The sequence below is a fragment of the Bos taurus genome, chromosome 7 (genome assembly GCF_002263795.3).
Source record: "Bos taurus isolate L1 Dominette 01449 registration number 42190680 breed Hereford chromosome 7, ARS-UCD2.0, whole genome shotgun sequence".
Classification (NCBI taxonomy): domain Eukaryota; kingdom Metazoa; phylum Chordata; class Mammalia; order Artiodactyla; family Bovidae; genus Bos; species Bos taurus.
The window spans coordinates 57,464,021-57,484,353 of record NC_037334.1 but is presented as its reverse complement, the minus strand read 5'-3'; the positions used below and the strand labels follow the sequence as shown (position 1 = coordinate 57,484,353).

General features: G+C 34.5%; 1 protein-coding gene across 4 annotated transcripts in view; it reads right to left on the bottom strand.

Moving 5' to 3' along the window:
- Positions 1-1,413: 1,413 nt before the first annotated feature.
- RBM27 (RNA binding motif protein 27) overlaps positions 1,414-20,333 on the bottom strand; it is a 65,474-nt gene continuing 46,554 nt past the window's right edge. For 3 of the 4 annotated variants that reach the window (XM_005209576.5, XM_024994218.2, XM_024994219.2), the window contains 7 exons: positions 19,140-19,259; positions 18,195-18,269; positions 17,890-18,054; positions 16,219-16,323; positions 15,915-16,106; positions 11,219-11,329; positions 1,414-9,305 (listed from right to left, as the gene is read on the bottom strand). In XM_005209576.5, the coding sequence (XP_005209633.1) occupies positions 9,222-9,305; positions 11,219-11,329; positions 15,915-16,106; positions 16,219-16,323; positions 17,890-18,054; positions 18,195-18,269; positions 19,140-19,259 (852 nt within the window). In that variant the 3' untranslated portion in view covers positions 1,414-9,221. The remainder of the gene's footprint in view (positions 9,306-11,218; positions 11,330-15,914; positions 16,107-16,218; positions 16,324-17,889; positions 18,055-18,194; positions 18,270-19,139; positions 19,260-20,333) is intronic. The other variant, NM_001193172.1, reaches the window with a different exon arrangement.

Genomic DNA, 20,333 nt, shown 5'->3' with positions numbered 1-20,333 from the left:
TAGTTCTTCAAGTCATTTTTGCAACAGTTATTAAAAGAACTTCTACTTGCAGGCTATTTTACCTTGTCAAATTTTTAAAAATTTCTTATTTATGAAATAAGAAAAAAACCCATTAGGTTTCTGGGCAAGGCTGGGTGGTCAAGGATTACCGTACAAAAATGTTGAACACTATCAAAAGTCATTGTCATTTTCTTCTAAGTGTGCAAATTTTCTTTGGATTCTGACTCACGAAGGTTACAAAGAAAGGAAAACAAGTGACACTCTCTACTGTAACCTGTTCTTACGCTCTGAGTCTGTGAAGTATCAAGTTATGTGATGATCACAGAAACCTTGAAATGAATAAAAAGGCAGTCCTCCTGGACCATACAGCAGGAGAGACAAAATAAACTGTGTACTGTTTTACAGACAATGTTCAAAGCTCTCTGGACATGTTTGAGTGTACCAGTAGGATTCTTCAGTTTCTTTTTCCTAGACACAGCCTTTTCTGAGAAAGTGATAGGTGCCTACAACTCTTAAATAGCTTTCCAAAAATACTATGAGCTCAGTACAAAAGCTAGCCATAAAAAGAATCCTTACTTAAAACCTTAACTGCTACATAGATTTTAATCATTGACTTCAATCTTTAAAGACTTTTGTCCAGCTTTATCTGATTTATCAATAAGTCACTGGAAGATATGAAACTAAGAATGGCTGAAACGTCTTTGACGTACTGTGTCTCAGGAGGCAACACAGCACCATTCTATTGCGATGACTCCAAATAATTTTCACATGAATGGCTAAAGTGCAGAAATGTATAATTTATTAAGATTTAAATAAATCACAGGGAGAGAAGTGCCTTAACATAATTGGTAGAAATTTTTCAAAAGATAAGAAAATAAATAATTCTAAGAAATTAAGTTCTATGTATAAAATTCTTCCTCATCTTTGATATTTCAAAGCAAAATGTGTTCATAATGCTTTAAAAAGAACATGTATGCTTTTTTAGCATTTGATGTTTTTTTAAATGACTTAATCCAAAATTTAGAGGAAATGCCTTTCTAAAAAACTGTTAACCTGCAGAATGTTATAATCATTCTTTTTTTGTCTTAGCAATTTCCCAGATACAGTTCCCATACTGGAAATATTCCTAATAGCTGCTAAATTTGTCAAGAATAAAGTTTTTTCTGTTGAATCTATTAGAACATGTCTACTTTTCTCATGGGCTGTTGAAAAATGAAAAACTCCCTTTCTCCCAGGGGTGCTAACATCTTTTCCTTTTTGCCGATGACAATTACTACCATATCATTAGTAGCCAACAAACACCTGATGGTTGCCAACATAGCTAAAATTAGAAATCCACAGGATTCAGAATGACATTACTAAAACAAGAAATCTGAACATGTAAAAAAAATAACTCCATAAACAATAGAACAGTGACATGAACATCAGTTTTATTCACTGAGAATATACTCTTTTCAAAAAATCTATGGCATAAACATAACTATGAACACACACTGCTATTCTCAGCACTTTCTGTCTAGAAGATTCAGTATACTATATGAAAACATCATTAAATTAAAGCATATAAACTTATTTATGTACACCATGATTTTTTTAATGCTAAGGTTAAAAGGAAGGCACCAGAAATATTGAAAAAACACAAAGAAGCAAGGTAGAAACACTCCAAGATTATCATAATTCTGTTTGCCACAGGGAAAATATTTAAGATAAAATTGAAAATAAAATAAACATAGGTTATGATATAGCCAAATTATTGTCAAATGTATCAAATTGGCTGGCTGTACATTATGGAGGTCACAAAATTATTACTTTAAAATGCTTCCCCACAAATTAGCATCTATAAACACTATGCTCTGTGGTTTCCAATATACTACCTAAAAACAGCATTGCTCCCCAAGGGAGCCTGGTTCCAATCCAAGGCAGATGAGCTAGATGGAGCCAGAATGGCAGTATTTGACAGACACTAATAAAAAAGACCAGTGACATTCCACAGACTTGCAATATCCCATTTTATTAGAAGCAGCAGAGCAGAGAGGTTAAACACATGCACAGGGGGGTCAGACCCATGTTCAAATCCTGGTCCCACCACTACAGGCTGTGTGACCTCGGGGAAGCCACTTAATCTCTTATAAACTCAGTTTTCCAAGGCCCAAGGGGACAAGGGAGCACCTTTTTCAAAGGGCTGCTTCAAGCAGAGTGCAGGCAAACTACTGAACAATGATCCGGTTCACAGTCTGCCTTCAACACATCTACTGAATTGAATTCACCGAAGTGAATAGTTTATCAGCCAGTTTAATAGAAAATAATTACTTGGCACCACTTATCAGAGAAAGTCAAGTTTTATTGCTTAAGGAATCCAAAAAGGATTGCACAGGGACAAGAAGGTAGAAATACTGAAATGTACCAGTAAGGTATTTTCCATGATCTGTGTTGATTTCATTACTTTGCAGATAATGGTTTTCTTCTATGGATTTCTGAAAACATGGCAAACTTCTCACTGACATGTTCTCCATCTTTCCCTTTATGCTTTAGGAAGGCTCAGACAATTTGTTGTTTCTGTTGTTCAGTCGCTAAGTCGTGTCTTACTTGCCCGGCTCCTGTCCATGGGATTTCCCAGGCAACAACAGCGGAGTAGCTTGCCATTTCCTTCTCCAGGGGATCTTCCCTACCCAAGGACTGGTCTCTTGCATTTCCTGCAGTGGCAGGCAACTTCACTGCTGAGCCACAAAGGAAGCCCCACTTCTTTCTTAGATAGGGGTTTATCAATATTTCCTACTTCTTATGAACCTACAGGAGAATATGTTTTAAAAGGGTGAAATTCAATTCCAAAATTCAATTTTGGAATATGTACAGTTTTCTCACAGAGCTATCAAACCTGGTTTGTTTTTAATGATTTTTAGCTAAGGCGAACTCTCAGTGCAAAATTAAATCCAAAGCCAAATAATCTTTTCTTGATTCACAGACACTAAGTATTTGTAGTAATATGGACTTCATGGGCAGTTGTGTTTTTAACATAATTAATTCTTGAAAATTGCTTTAAATTTCATAAAAAGTAGCACCAATATTCTAGTATTCTACTTCGTTCCCAGGGTAAACAATGACAAAAATATAAAACTACAGGAAAATTTTAAAAGTCACTCATAGTTGTCTATTACAAAAATTAAAAACTATGAAGTAATTTCATGCTCAAGAGCACCAAGTAATCAATAAAGAGACTGATGTATACATTATTTTCACCTTCATTTTGTAAAATTTATTTTTGGCTGCACCTTGAGGCATGCAGGGTCTTATTTCCCCAACAAGGATCCAATCCATACCCCCTGCTGTGGAAGTGTGGAGTCAGAACCACTGGACTGCCAGGGAAGTTCCTTTTATCTTTAATTTTTAGACTAAAGGTCAACTTCAGACCCCAGACTACTTTTCCAAACAAAGCACAGAAGGTAATATTTTATCATTTATACTCAAAATCGTATTGACAATGTCACAGGAAGAGGGATTTAAAAATGCAATTCACCCTGCCACTTAATAGGCTAGTGTTTTCCAACTGCAGTTCTGAAAGCAAAATAGTGGGTCCTGACAATAGAAAAAAATATCAGGTGCATATAAAATTGTAAGGGCAAGCACTGTCTGGTAAACTTTTTGATTGGCATGTATGTACATATATATTGGGTTGCCCTGCACAATGTTTTCCACTCTTGAATTGCTATGTTACTGCTCTAAGGCTAACTAAATTTTGCCTTCTGGAGCCCCCTACAGGCTTTAAATGTTAAAATCTTGAGTTTTACAGTAAATAAATACAGTAAGCCTTTTGATGGAGGGTGTTCAGGAACTAGAACTTGACTGTTTATAGGAACAGTCGCTTATACAGATAAATCAGCAGCCTTTGGTCTAAGAACTGAAACTAAACATGGGCACAGCCTCAACCTTGAAGTTATACCAGCCTCAAAAAAACATATTAACTTGGCAAGGTCAACCTTAGCCCTTCTTGTTTAATTTAAAATTAAGAGAAATAATAAGTATCTCACAAAAGCAGCTGTTTGGGGGCAAACTAAGAGACAGAATCACAAGGACTTTAGTCTTGTTAACAAGACATTCACTTTTATGAGATTTTCACAAAGCAGTGTTGAAAACTCAAATTAACAGAAATGCAGCCAGGCAACTAAAAGGCTTATTCCCATAATCCTACTCCCCAAGAAAGGTTTGAGTGAAGAGCAAAAAATTTGAACAATCAAGTACTAACCATTACCTCAACTCAACTGTTTTAAGAACTAAGGGGTCACATATCAAAGTAATAGAACTCTATGAAGTGATTAGAAAACTCAAGTGCTGTAGGTAATACAGGCTTCTATTGAGAACAAACTAATAGGCTACTAGGCTAGGGCATTCTTTCCTTGCTTCTCTTTCATAAAAGGAAAAATATAAATACAAAGAAAAAGTAACAATGTTTATCATGCTTCCTGATTGCTGCTGCTGCTAAGTCGCTTCAGTTGTGTCCGACTCTGTGCAACCCCATAGACGGCAGCCCACCAGGCTCCCCTGTCCCTGGGATTCTCCAGGCAAGAGTACTGGAGTGGGGTGCCATTGCCTTCTCCTGACTACCACAACTCAAAATAAAAATTTGAAGGAAAAAAAAAAAAAAATCTTTGCAGATTTTTTGCAGAAGCCTAAGAGGAGACTAAAACCACAAATATCCTGCAAACAATCATCAACCACTATTCTGACCTTAATTTCACCTATATCAGGTCACCCATCTCAGAGTGTTTGGGATGGTTTAGTAAACCTAAGGTTGATTACAGAACCAGGTAAATGGTAGATGATCCTGTAGAAAGGAGATCACTTGGCAGTAAATCAATTTAGCATAAATGAAGGTGATTCATAACACATCAATTAGAAGCACAGTTTTGGTTTTTTTTTTTTTAGTCAGTGTAGGTTGGCTCCTCAAATAATCTTGGAGACTAAAAGTGATACAAAATGGACAGGTCTGACTTGCAAAATTTTGGTTCATTTAAAGCAAACCTGGCGCATCTTAAAATGATCCCATGGGCTGACATACACACTCATCTTTATTGGAACATAACTAGACCCAGCCTAGATACTACAATGGGGTTTGCAATTCAAAATGTATCCTTGGCTTTAGAATAATTTACATCGAAATTAGTAAAAACTTCAAATAAAGCCAGTAATTTAATGAGAGCTCCATTTTAGTAAAATGTTTGACTTGTTACTATTAAACAAATTTAACTATGTTCAGAATTATGCTTGCCCTCTCCCAAAAGCCTCAGACTAGTGTTTACCATAAACATATACTGGATAAATTATAATCTATTCAAAACAAATGGCAACACAGCTTATTTGCTACTTAATTCATAAAATATGGATAAAACTGTTTATTTGAAAAGAAGGAAAATGAAATTTACTCCCATTCTTTAGTATTTTCCTGTATAAACTGAGATTTGAAGAACGACTCTTCTTGGACAATGAATAAACATTTGGAGGGAACTGTATACAAAAAGCAGTTTTTAAAATAAGAAAATGGGAGCCCAAGCGATATACTTCCTTTTCCCATCACCACCCAGTCCTCTTGATTAAGACCACTCCTTCTCTTGTTATTCCTCACTAAATAGCCATCACAATTACTATACTGTAAATTCAAGGTGTTCTTTCTTTTCTCTCTATTGTGCTTATGGGAAATATCCTTCCTACTGTTTGTTGGCATCTTGAATATCCTCAAGATAATACTAAAATAACTGCTTTTATAAAATAGTTTGTGCTTTTATCTGGGATACCAAGACCCATTCATGAACAGAGAACTACGCTATCAAGTTTACTTGTAACACTTTAATGCCCTTCCCTTTTGTTTGCAAGACCACTCTACCTATCAAAGGAGTTATTCTACTGAATATTTAATAGCCAGTGATTTTGGTACCCAAATTCAGATTGAGTGACATTCTCCCATGTACATGAACTCAACATAAAACACACATACATATCCATCACTCATTCATTCTCACTCGAGCAAGCATACACACACATTTTCTTTCTTTCCAGAACAAGCCAGAATTACAGCTCTTTTGGTGATTGTTATAATTTTTGGAATGGTTCATAAATTTTGCAAATTCTTTTAAATTTGTAACTTTTAGTTTTTTTCTTTCTTTTTTCCCAATTGTGAACCATTCCATATTGCATCTTTATTGCAAAAGTCAACATGCTTCTTAGAAATTCAGATTGTAATTGATAAAACAAACATTACATATATGAATTTAAATGTATAAACAGTTAGAAATTCAACAATATCTCCTATTATACTATTACACAAGTTCACAATTTTGTAAAAACTATAATACAGGCATACTATACATCAAGAGGAACCACTATTCCTTTTCACATGATTTTTTTCTTTTTTTTTTTTTTTAAATAATGATCCATACCATGGACCTTTCTTTTTCCACCCACAAGACGTTTTCCAATTTATCACCTTAGCTAGTGACAATATTTTCTCAATGTTACAACATGAAGAAACTGAGGGAAATTCTACATTCCCCGGGGTTACCTTTTTAAGCCTGGGCAGTAAGCCACTAGTAAAACCAAGTTGACCAAGTCAGGTTGGTGGTTGTTATTGCTTAATAGCTACTTAGAAAGATGTCATACACATTCAAAAGAACAGAATTTGCCTCAGATGGTATGTGTTATTTCTGTAAGTGAAGATGCCAAGAAAACAAATCATGTTTACTCGCTTTTAAGAGAAATTCTAATGGTTTGGGACCTCAGCCCTAAAGGAAAACATACATACATTCAACTAGTTTATGCTAACCTTAAATTTTCCAATATTCAATGCATATTTTGAATTATTTTTGAGAGTCAAACATTAGAAATGACATTTTGAAAGCATTTTAGTCCTATTTAAGGTGTATCAAAAACTAAGTTTTAAAGGGCTTAAAAACTTACTGGAAAAAGTGTCTATTTATTCTTCACTTTAACATCCTTCTCTTTCACCCCATCTCCCCCAAGAACTAAAAATCAAACAAATCCTTAACTCTGTCTGTACTGAGAGTGTAATAAGATGTCAATTTTAGGTTAAAAAAAAATCATATGAAAAGGAATCTCATTCTGCTGAACTGTCAGTCTACTGAAAATTTTCTTACAGCTCCATTAATTTACTGTAATTTTCAGTTTCCAAATACAAAAATACAACAATTCTTATTGAAATCTATACGCTGGTAGTTTTAGTACACAAAAAAAACCAAACAAATTATTTACAAAATTATACAGTTTAAGAAAAAACTTTGTACAAAAAATATATAAATCCTTTGTTCCCTCTATCACGTTTAAACTGTCAGGACTCAAAATATTCACCACAATGAATCTTTCAAAATATATACTGACTGAGCCACAGACATTAAGAAAATTTCATTAGAGATGATGGAGGAAGAAGGAGCAAGATTGCTTATTCTAGTACCCCATTGTGATGTTTTCCTTCTCTTATAAGCTTTGTGTTATCAGAAATATAGTAATAACCTAGAAAGAGGAAGTCCATTATGAAGGGAAAATTACATAAAAACTTAAAAATGATCCTGGTTTGACACATCATTCCAGGAAAATATACAGAAGAGGAAAGATAATCAGCATGTGGGATTTAATTTCTCATAGCCAAAAAAATCTAGAGTCCTGATGGTTTTAAATTTCTTAGTGAATAGTTTCTACTGTGAGAAAGTCTTTACCTCAGGAAACAAAATCCTTTACATGGTGATCACCAAGAACCTTCTGAAGCCAACAGAAGGTTTCAAATTTTCACACCACACATATTATAAAAACATAGATGTGTATATCCTTGAAAAAGTGATATCCTATTTACATTAATAATTTTATTTCCCCAGGGGTCAATACAGTGTAGTGTTGCTCCTCTGCTTTTCCATCTAACATTCAGAACACAAGGACATAAATTTACAGATATATTTTACTTAACAGATACTCTACTCTATACAGTGTACAGTAAAAATGCACACAGTGAAGGAAACTGTCTACTGAAAGATGCTTATGTTCATGAATAGCAACAAGCTACAAAATTATGAAAATATAAGGTCATCTGATCAAAGTCAAGTTATGACTCCCATTTATTACTAGCATAACCATCCGCCTACCCCATCCCACCCCCAACCTACCCCCAGTCACCTCACCATCATGGTTTAAATTTAGGAAAAGCATTTCAGACACTTTTAAACCCTTTTGCATAACTATTAACTGAAGTGAAGCTTAAAAAAAAAGCTGGTGACTCTCCCCACAAATCCTTCCATCATTCTCATCAAAATATCACTTATTTATCAAGGTGCTGGTTTAAACTTTTTATTGGGGACTGACTTTTGATGGCCCCAAAGAATCACTTATCTCAGTAATGGGTAAGTCAGGCTATTAATAAAAAGACAGAAGAAAGAAAATGGGGATATGGGGATGAGAAAGGGGCAACAGATAAAAGCCTTTTTTATAGTCTGAAAACATAAAAAAAAAAAAACAAAACACAACTGAACCAATGCTTGATAATTTCAAAGCAAACTAAAACTCAGTAGCAGAAGTTCAGAAGAGTTAATGTGATGACAGAATGGAAATACCACAGAGCCTGCCTAGCACTGAAGAACAGTTATGATTAACACTAAAATAGTACTCACTGCTGCATATTAAATCCCCCCCAAATTTAGACTGAATATAAGTCGGGCTCCACCTCAATAAAAAAAAAAGTAAATTTACTTTTCTTCCAAGACAACTCTTGAAAGCCAAAGGGTATTTTAATTACAAGTATCTCCTACTGTCTGACGACCCATCCATAATAGCTGAGAGTTAAGAGATTCCAGGCGATTTGACATTTAATGAAATTTTATCAGCAGATTATAATCCAAAATAAAATTTCTGAACACCCTGTCATTTACATCATAATCCAACACCAATAGAAACAAAAACAGGTGGTGTGGAAAATAAGGCTCTAGAGATTATCCATGTCATTCCTGTGGATCTTCACAACTGTGTAAAAGTCACTAGGCCTTTGGTGCTTTAATATCATGAACAGTTATGAGATGTATTTAAATAGCAAACTTGCTGTCCTTACACCTACTGTGTTGAAAAGAAAAATAAAAAAAAAACATTTTTTTTTGGCTCATTGACTTCTTTAAATAATTTTAAAAAGTTGTTCTTCTAAACAATATTCCTAAAAATTATACAAGTCGCATCAGATTTCATCTTCGCCACGAACGAGACTCATATTCATCTTCGTCTTCGTCGTCGTCATCATGCAAAAACAAATCCGAGGTTTCTGTTTCCTGAAAAAAAAGAGGGTAAAATCTGCTCAGTGGCACAAGAAAACTAAGTAGAATACTTTTTAGGCCGAAGAACAAACAGACTAGTATACAATGCCCAGACTGGATTTACAAGTGATAAACTCATAGAGTATCTTTAGTAAGTAAGTAAGTAAAGTCATTCAGTGTGTCTGACTCTTTGCGACCCCATGGACAGTAGCCTACTAGGCTCCTCTGTCCGTGGGATTTTCCAGGCAAGAGTACTGGAGTGGGCTGCCATTTCCTTCTCCAGGGGATCTTCCCAACCCAGGGATTGAACCTGGGTCTTCCACATTGCAGGCAGATGCTTTACCATCTGAGCCACCAGGGAAGCCCAAGTATTTTTAGGGGCAAGAAAAACTAAAAATGTTATTAAAAAAAAAAAAAATATATATATATATATATTTGTCTCCCTTGTTAATTTTGTTAGTTTAATAGGAGAAGACTTCCATTCTAATATCATCAGGAAAATTAAAAAACATATAAATGTTGAGTTGGGGGTGGTATCTATGACACGTTTTTGATTAATTTTATTCTATTATCTTAAAAGTGAGAAAAATAAATAACCACCTGAACTTCTGAATTTTTCCTCTGCTGCTGCTGCTGCTAAGTCGATTCAGTCGTGTCTGACTCTGTGCGACCCCATAGACGGCAGCCCACCAGGCTCCCCGTCCCTGGGATTCTCCAGGCAAGAACACTGGAGTGGGTTGACATTTCCTCCTCCAATGCAGGAAAGTGAAAAGTGAAAGTGAAGTCGCTCAGTCGTGTCCGACTCTGTGCGACCCTGTGGACTGCAGCCCACCAGGCTCCTCCGTCCATGGGATTTTCCTGGCATGAGTACTGGAGTGGGGTGCCATCGCCTTCTCCAGAGTTTTTCCTCTAAGAGCCAATTATTTGTGAGGGAAGAATATAACTTTCCTATGACACTGATATTCTAAATCTACCATAAAAATCTAAAATCTTATAAACATTACAAAGTATCTACAGACATTCCCAAAATACCAAGATTTTTCTGTTCTTAACAAAGGAAAAGTTTCTGCTTGTGTAAAATTTTCTGCTGTAGGTAAAATTACCCATTTGGTCAGGAAAACTCTTGATCAGCCATAAATGCTTGCTATCTTTTAAAACCAAAATTACAACGAATGAGGAATAACTTGCAATGCTCCCTAAAGTGTCTACTTTAATAAACTAACTAGAAATATAGGGGTAAAAAAGCAATATTAGTTCCCATTGTTTTAAGAAGCTGATTAATTACCCATTTGGTCAGGAAAACTCTTGATCAGCCATAAATGCTTGCTATCTTTTAAAATCAAAATTACAATGAAAGAGGAACAACTTGCAAGCAATGCTCCCTAAAGTGTCTACTTTAAGAAACTAACTAGAAATATAGGAGTAAAAAAGCAATATTAGTCCCCATTGTTTTAAGAAGCTGTTTAATATTTATATATTTAAGTCCATGGTTTTGCTATTCTTTCCTCTTATGTCCAACTTCTTTACACTCTCACTTTAATGAACTATACATAGAAAATAAGAAACTCAAATCTATTACTTATGGAACTTGAATAAGTGAAAACTAAAACAACCAGATACAATTTAACTGTTCCCTTAATCCACATCTTTATTTACCAAAATAAAAACGTCCAGAGCCCCAATAAAGCCAAAATAAATGCAAATTTTAAAGAAAGAATAGTTTCTCCTACAACAGAAAATAATCCCCAAAAGAGCTTTTTCATTTCTGCACCTGTCCTGACTCTTTAATAAACTTCTAGACTAGTGTTAATCACATGCATGAAAAAACTCATTATGTATTTTAAAATTTATTTACTTTAATGTCAAGAAAAGCATATAACTGGAAAACAATCTAATTCAACTCTTTTATTTTCAGTTGTTAAATTTACCTCCTCCTTGACTTCTTCTTCCTCAGTCTCAGTGGATACAGAAGGCACCTTGGCCTTGTGCCATGATATTTGTAGCCGACGGTCTTTGAATTTTGACCCTTGGTTTGCAGGCTAAAATAGATTTTAGAACACAAGAGTTTGTTCTCACATTTACTAATGATTTCTTCAAATTGTGTGCTATTAAAAGTTTAATCTGGCACAAGATTGCACAGCTCAGTCAATAAGACAGGTGTTCATATCTAAATAGTCCAATTTCAGAGCTTAAATATTATGAAGTACAACTTCTTCAATGTAAATAATAAAGTAATTGCCTATCTACCTGTTGACACAGATACACATATATTTAAGATATAAAGCTGAATAAAGGCAGAGGAACCAGAGATCAAATTGCCAACATCCGCTGGATCATGGAAAAAGCAAAAAAAAAAAAAAAAAGTTTAATGATTATTTGAAGGGAAAAAAATCTGTTAAAATGGATCTACAAATAACCTCCAATGAGAGCTAGAAAAAGCGATGTTCTTTTTAATTAGAAAAACATGTCTGGCTTTCCCAGGATAATCCATAATTAATGCTGATGCCACATAAATTTTAAGATTTGTCTTGGTTTGGAAGATGAATTATATACAGTCATTCTACTTAGAAAAATCACGATGAGGACAACAAATACTGCCTTAATATGATTACTGACCTTTCACATTGATAATTACAAATTTAGAGTACAATCCTACAAATGTAATTTATTATTTTTTTTTAATGTAAATAATTTAAAAATCATCTATTCATCTCATGACATCCCTTCTATCCCAATCCATATCTGATAAACTGTTTCCACTTCCTCTCCTGAAATGCTATACGACGACAAACACTCCATGGCACATCTGTGCATCCCACAAATGCTAAACACGATCCTGCGGTTTTGCTTTTGTTTGCTTCTGCAAGCGTGCTCAATTGTGTCCAACTCTGCAGTCTCATGGACTGTAGCCAGTCAGGCTTCTCTGTCCATGGAATTTTCCAGGCAAGAATACTGGAGTAGGGGATCTTCCTGACCAGGGATCAAACCCAGATCTCCTGTGTCTCCTGCACTGGTAGGCAGATTCTTTACCACTGAGCCACCTGGAAAGTCAAACACTATCCTACCTACCTCAGGGTAAAATTACTCAGTTTCAAATGTATTTCTTGTTACTACCATCTAAACATTTTTTTCCGGGACTTCCCTGGTGGTCTAATGGCTAAGACTCTGAGCTCCCAGTGCAGGGGGCCCAGGTTCGATCCCTGGTCAGGGAGCTAGATCCCACATGCTACAACTAAGACCCAGAGCAGCCAAATAAATAAATAAAATTTAAAAAAAGAAAAGAAAAGAAAACAAAACAAAACATTTTTTTCCTTCCCCATCAAATTTCAATAAGAGAAAACAAAAAACCCGTGGGACATATTAAAATGAATATCAGAATTACTCATTTTAGTATGTCCCATGAGTCAAAATGTTTACATTTACCATCTTTTCAAAATTAGGTAGTTACTAAGTGAGTAGATATTAAAAGTTCTTATCACTAGGAAAAAATTTTTTCTCATGTGAGGTGACGACAGATGCTAACTAATTTTAGTAATCATATATGTATATCAAATCATTATGTTGTACATCTGAAAATAATACAGTGTTATATGTCAATTATATCTTAATAAATCTTGAAATCAAGGCAACTTGTGTAATTTGTTGATTTGTTGTTGTTATTATTCAGTCACTAAGTCATGTCTGACTCTTTTGCAACTCCATGGACTGCAGACAGCCAGTCTCCACTGTCCATGGAATGGAGTGGGTTTCCATTTCTGTTTCCAGAATGATCCAGATCTTCCCGACCCAGGAATCGAACCTGCATCTCCTGCATTGGCAGGCAGGCGAATTCTTTAGCACCAAACCACCAGGGAAGCTCCTAATTTGTGTAATAGACATCCCTTACTCTATCCTTTAACATATAATATGACCAATTATAGAGACTTTATCAGTATTCTGTTCATTCCTATATTATTTAAATTCTTTCCAGTTTTACTGAAGTATAACTGACAAAACTGTAAGATATTTAAAGTGTACAATGTGACGATTTGAAACACTGGGAAAAGATACCCTTCCTCCTTTGAGGAACACATTCATATCTCACAAATTTAGCCCTTAGGGAGGCGGTTGAAGGAGGGGGCTAGAACATTTAAGTTCTAATCTCTTAGCAAAGTTCAATTCTATAATACAGTCTAATCAATTGAGGTCACTGTTCACTATTAAGTTCTTAGACTTTTGTTATTTCCATTTTAAAATAAAGATATGTTGCTTTTACTAGCAAGAAAAAGCAATATAAAAATTTTAATCTGTATTAACTGGGTTGCTTTCCAAAGAAGGCAGTAGTTCTATCCTCCAGAAAGAATTTTAAGGCATTAAATGTATTATATTTCTATTAATATTATTGAAGGAAGAGGAGAAATTTAATTTTCATGTAGCCAGGAACTAAGAATATAAAACTCCCACTACCTAACTTGCAACAAATAAGATTAATAAGTAGAATAAAGATGTATTTTAACATCTTTAAGTTCAAGTCAGGAACTCTCATACAACACTGATGGGAATCTAAACTAATAAAATTGATGCAGTTTACTCAATAGTTTCATCTACATCAACAGAAATATATACATATATTAAAAGACATCTAAAACAATGTTCATTGCAACACTGTTCATAAAAATGAAATGGAAATAATCCAAATACCTATCAATAGGAGAACGGAAAAGTAAATTGTGGTATATTTATACAACTGAAAACTATACAGAAATAAAAATAGCCAACTACTGTTACATGTAATAACATGAATAAATCTCAGAAATATAATGTTAAGAAAAAAACCAAATAGACACAGTTCAACATAGCTTCACTAAAACCCATCAACCATCTTTTCATTCAGATATAGCCACTCATGAGCTTTTCACAATCATTAAGGACTGAAAGGATACTGAAAACATACATTTTACTTTAGCCTTTGTGAGATATGAAATATCAAAGAAGAGCTGCCCTGTCAGTCTGTCAAATCTACTTTCAATAACGTCTCAGGCATATGTATTTCTGTATTTTTTTTTTTTTTCAAAGAAAGCACACTATACTGCCCAAGTACCTCTTATCAGAGTTTTTTCTAGCACTCAAGACTGTCTGATATCACCCTGTCAAAACAAAAAACAAACTACAAAACACCATCAAAACTAACAGTAGTGTCTCGTTCTTTAAGTTGCCTCGTGTGCCTTGGCTTTCTTTGCTCCTTCCCCAAACGTCTGGACATGTCCCATAATGCACAGAGTGTTCTATTTCAGACTTAAAAAATGTATGTATGTAAAAGTTGGTTATTATAAATACTCTGTAATGACTCTACTTATGAGAAGGGCAGAGAGCCAATTGAGCATGACTTCTGGGTTAAAACTTAACATTTACATATACATCTCCAGTAACCCTCAGGATAGAGCAAAGCAGCTTCCTACCTCACAAGATAACCTCCTTTTTTAACGAAAACTTTCTGCAGAGCCAAATTTATGAAAATTCTGCTTTATATTATCTAATGTCACCTCAGCAGAGCTGGCCATGGATCTAAACGCCCAACTATTTGGCAAGGAGATTCAAATGTTATATAATCGACACTGAAGGACAAAAATCAACGTTCACCTGGGCTCCAGAAGAACACCCTGCACATGTACAGTGCTCCTCCACCTGTTACCTTCTTTACTCCTAGAAGAAGTCTCTTAAAGACAATCTTCCACTTTGCAAAAAAAATAATAGTCAGACTAGTGAAAGAACTGGCTCGAGTGTACACAGGCTACAGCCAAGATGGCTCTCAAATCTGGACATTTTATAACAAGCTAGCATTCTCCAATGGCCAGGGCAAAACAAGGTTAATGGGCATCAAACTAATGAAACTATACTGTGAAGTCTTGCTGTGTAAGATTTCCTTCACCACCGTTAGGGCTGAAAATGTTTTCTCTCAAAAAAGTTGTTTGAGGAATAGGGATTTTGGATGTTAATAGTAAACTGTGTATTATCACCTTGGTCCTGTATGATCTCAGTTGACTTTTTTAAGCTTCACTTTTCCCATCTTTACACGTGGGATTTTATACATACTTTATTTCATGCATGAAATATGAAAATGCTCTAGCACAAAAAACACTCAGGAAATATTTACTGAATGAATTAATGAATGGTTAGAAAGAGAATATATGCAAAATAAAAGAAACATTTACCTGTGGCAAATATTTATTCAAATGTTTGTCTAAAAGTAAGTGGTCATAGCTGTATACAGAATTTAACTAAGCATGACACTTCTCCTAACAAATTTTTCCTTTGGATTTCATCTCCATCCCAGACTATTTTCATTGATTGATACCTGGTAAGCCATGTAAACACCTGGTAAAAGATGTAATAAACCCTAAAGCAAAAATCAAATACACCTTTGGAGCAACTTTTGTCACTACAAATGCATTTATGTGAAATATTATGGAATATAGCATGAGGTACTTCTTGACCTTCAAATATATTAACAGGAATGTGCTAATATCCATGACTTTACAATTTAATTTTCTAATCTATAAAACATTTGACATTTATCCAGAAGGCAGCAAGGAAATGCTGAATACAATGATTTTATAGTTAGCATTTAGTACTTTAAAAACTTACTGAAAAATGCTGAAGTAAGTCATCTTTCTCCTCCTCCATGAAGCCCCCAACTGTGAGTGCTTTGGGGCGGTGGTCCACCACCATGTGATTTAGTGAACCCCTTCCTCTCCCTCCACGGCCTCGGCCTCTCCCTCGACCTTGAGAGGACATGGTCTTTCCTCGACCCACAGGTAAAATACCTAATCGTGCAGCCTGAATAACAAAAGACAGAATATAATATACAATGTCAGACTAAACCTTGGAAAAGAGAGGGAAACTATTTTTTGAGATGTTAACTGTAATAGGTAATTCCTCTTAATCTCACCTCAACCTGTAACTGATTGAGTTTTTTCCGTAACTCTGTTGTGTCTTCTCCTGAGGATAGCCTCTTGTGAAGGTCCAGTTCAGTATCTAATAGTTCTTTTTGGGCCTGTGGAAAATTTAAGAGTAAAAATGTATTTTTTAGACAACTTACAAAATCTTGTTCAGAATATTAAACTTTTAGAATGACACAGATCTCTTCTGGGTAAATGTGAAAGCATGAAATCTCTTCTGGTGTTTTAAGGAAAGTAAGCTTGACAGATATAATATTGAAAACATGTAGAGTATAATGTTATCAGTAATAACAATAAAAAGTATTACTGCTTAATAAGCAAGTAGTATTACAATATGCTTAAGATGGCCTAAAAATCAGACACTGGAAACAGTCATCTGAGATGAGGGAGTTGAGAATGATTATCACATAATAAAGCATCATAACTGAAACACAATGGTATAAAATAAATTATATGGTAAAAATTCACTAATAATACAAATATAACAGTTATAATCATTGCTTTCAGATCTGAACCCTATAACTATTGCCACTCTTTTTCTTTTTTAAAGGAACAAATTATCAGTCTTTAGCTGGTGTGACTTTGAGAGATTTTCTTCCCCCATATTCTCTTAAATTTCTATAATTAAATGTTCTTTCCATAATTGGGGAAGCTTCAATTAAAAATAACATTTTTATTACATATTTTAAAAGCAAAAGCAGTCTTTTTTTAATCATAAGTTAATATTTTAAACAAAATTTTATTGGATTATATAGTTGACAATGTGTAAAATATAATCTTAAAGAAACAATTCACATTCTTTTACTAACAGAAAACCAAAAAAAAAAAAAAAAGAAAACCACCATTTCAAATGCAATATAATGCTGTATATAAAAATTTACATTCTATATATGTGACAAATTTATTCCCAGTTCTCAAGTGAAGTCGCTCCGTCATGTCCAACTTTTTGCGACCCCATGGACTGCAGCCTACCAGGCTCCTCAGTCCATGGAATTTTCCAGGCAAGAGTATTAGAGTGGGTTGCCATTTCTTTCTCCAAGGGATCTTCCTGACCCAGGGATTGAACCCAGATCTCCCGCATTGCAGGCAGACACTTTACCATCTGAGCCACCAGGGAAGCCCTCTAGTTCTCAAAGGGCTGCAGATTTACCTAAAATCCTACTACAGACCTGTAGAATAATGATAGAACCTCAGTGTAAAAGCAAACATTCTCCTACAGTAAGGAAACAAATAGAAATTAACAAAATTAGACTTAAATAGATCTAGAACTTTTGACTATTGTTTTCAATAAAAAGCCATATTTTTACCCATACTAAAGTCAATGCTATCTTCGGACTATTAAAAAAGATAGCTGTATTACAATGTAATTGAAGAATTATGGAAAGAATTGATGAAAAGAGGAAATGTCTCTTTGCTTGTCATCACTCTAGCAGTTACATCCTCAGCATGAAGAACAAAAACATTTCAGTTAAAAATATATCTTTGTTCAAACTGGGTAGTATCATTTCTTTCAAAGGGAGTACATAGCATTTACAGAAATATTAAAAAAAAATTGTTGCTAGTGTCTCACACTAGTCACTTAAGGTTCCACTGTACTTTCAAAGTTGCCAAGCACACCACAAATGTTCAATAAGCCTATACTGAAAGAAAAATGCAATTACCTCTGTTTTTGTCTTTACTTTAGATGGTGTGGAGACTGCAGAAGATGTTTTTAACTCATCTTTCAATTGTGAGATCTTTTCTCCAAGCTCTTTCAAAGTCTTCATTATATTTGCTCTCTCTTCTGGTTTCATGTTTTTGTTTTTTTCTAGCTTGGATATTAACATCTATAAAATAAACAAAAAAAAGTAAAACTATGCTTAGTAAATTCTAATACAAATAACCTTGAAGATTTTGGGGGGAGTATCTTTGGAAAATTCATTCTGTACATCAATTCCAGCTAGCAAATAATGAATGTTTGTCTTACCTTTTGGCATTCTATTTGTTTCTCTAACATTTCTTGCCTCTTTTTCCTCATATCTTGTTGTAGCTTCATTGCTTCCTGTATGGACAGGTAAGTTTCTCATTACTAATTTTTTCCTTAGAAGTTTGCCAATGATACATAAGGCTACTATAATCTCAACTCATCTCCCATGAGTCATCCCTTACACAAGACAGCCCTTCCTCCTAATCAAAAAATAGCTGACCAGATATGAAACCTTTAAACCTATTTTAAAGGTTTTTTAAATTTAATTGTACTTTAACATTTCAAATACTGAACACAAATTAGCAGTATCTATGAGGTTTATTCACTTAAAAGACCTGAATGCATACACAAAGAAAAACAAGAGCTGTTTTCACCTCCCCATGTAATAAGTCAAATCCTTATTTTTGAAGTTTAAAGTCTAAAAATGTGAGATGCAGCTCTACGTTAGAAATTATAGCAAAATCTATCTGGAAAATGTTGTCTCTGACCCCTCTGTTAATTAAATCTTTAATTATACTTAGATAATATATATATAAACATCTATTTTATTTGAAAAACTATGTGAGTTTAAATCTAAAATGATAATTGTTATACTTCATGTGAAACTTTATCTAGTGTACAAAGCCAGACAGAAATTAAGAGAAAATAATGAAACAAAAATATGTTTCTCGCCCTTTTCTCTCCCTTGCAGGAAAAAAAGAAAAAAAAGGTCAACTCACTCAGTGTCTTTAATTTTTATATAGAAAAAAAAATTCTTTCCTTGTGCTTGATGTAGGTACTAAGGCAACTAACTGCAAAACATTTTTCAAGTATACAATGCATCAAGCAGCAGTTAAATAAACATTATAGTAGTTCCATAACAACACTGAATTGTTCAAATTATTAATACAATCACTTAAGAATAGATCCTTTCCTTTTGAGGAGAGGAAAAATCAAGATTGTTACCTGCTTCTTTTTAAGAACTTCTTGGACATCATGAGATTTTGATCCTGAACAAAGTTTTGAAGGTGTCTTTAAGTTTGTGGAGCTATAAATCATTTTTGGATGGCCTGGAGTTGGAAATATCTAGGAAACACAAATATGATTAAATCTTAGCAATGCCCTAAAATAATTTTTTAAAAAGACTGCATAAATTTTTTTAAGGAGTAAAGTTTTGGCTATTTTTACATTTTAAAACTCCATTTATGAAACAAGTTCTTTATATATAAACTCAATTATCATTCAAATACAAAACCTTTTTAGCAATAATGTTGCATTCCTGAATATAAAGAAAATTTTCTTTTCTTTATATTTTTTTAATTGGGAGAAAAAGAACAACTACTTCTGACATCTAGGAGCCAGACTGCCACTCAGAGCTGGGCCTCAGTGTTCCCTTGTTAAACATGAACTTCAGACAAGGCCACTCTTGTGGATCATGGTGATCAAGGCAAAAATAAAATCATTCCATGACTAAACACAAAAAAACCTGTAAATACTACCCAAACCATAAAATGACTAAACTCTACCCTGGCTAATATGAATGACTACAGCTTCTTTACCAAATACAGTTTTGGCCTAATTCTGGTCTTCCCTCCTTCTAGGTAAACTTCTTAGGAAATCTGATCATAGCATTACTACTCTTTCTTTTAACCTTCCCCCAAATTACCTAACACAGCCAATGCTAAAATAAGCCCATGCTGCTGCTGCTGCTGCTGCTGCTGCTAAGTTGCTTCAGTCGTGTCCGATTCTGTGTGACCCCACAGATGGCAGCCCATGCTAACACCCTCTAAGTGACAGGTCCCATGGTTTCGCTGTGTATACTTTCTCACTGAATAATAAATTCAACTTGCTCAACTAAAGATGTGTTTGTGGAGGTCTTTGGTGGGGGTTGGGTGGCTAATGTCATTAAGCTATCTTCCACAAGTGTCAAATAAAAACCCATGTTTCTAATAATTGCAAACCCTCCTAAGAAGTAAGGTTCTTTGCAAATATTACAACCAACCATAAGACAAGTAGCCAGCTCACATATCTAATGCTACAAGCAAAATGGTGTCCGCCTTTACTCTGCGTATCTTGCTATTTAGATTCCTTTATGAACAGATGACTCCAGACAATCTTCCCCTCTTTAAGGCATAGCAGGGCAACATACTATACTATAAT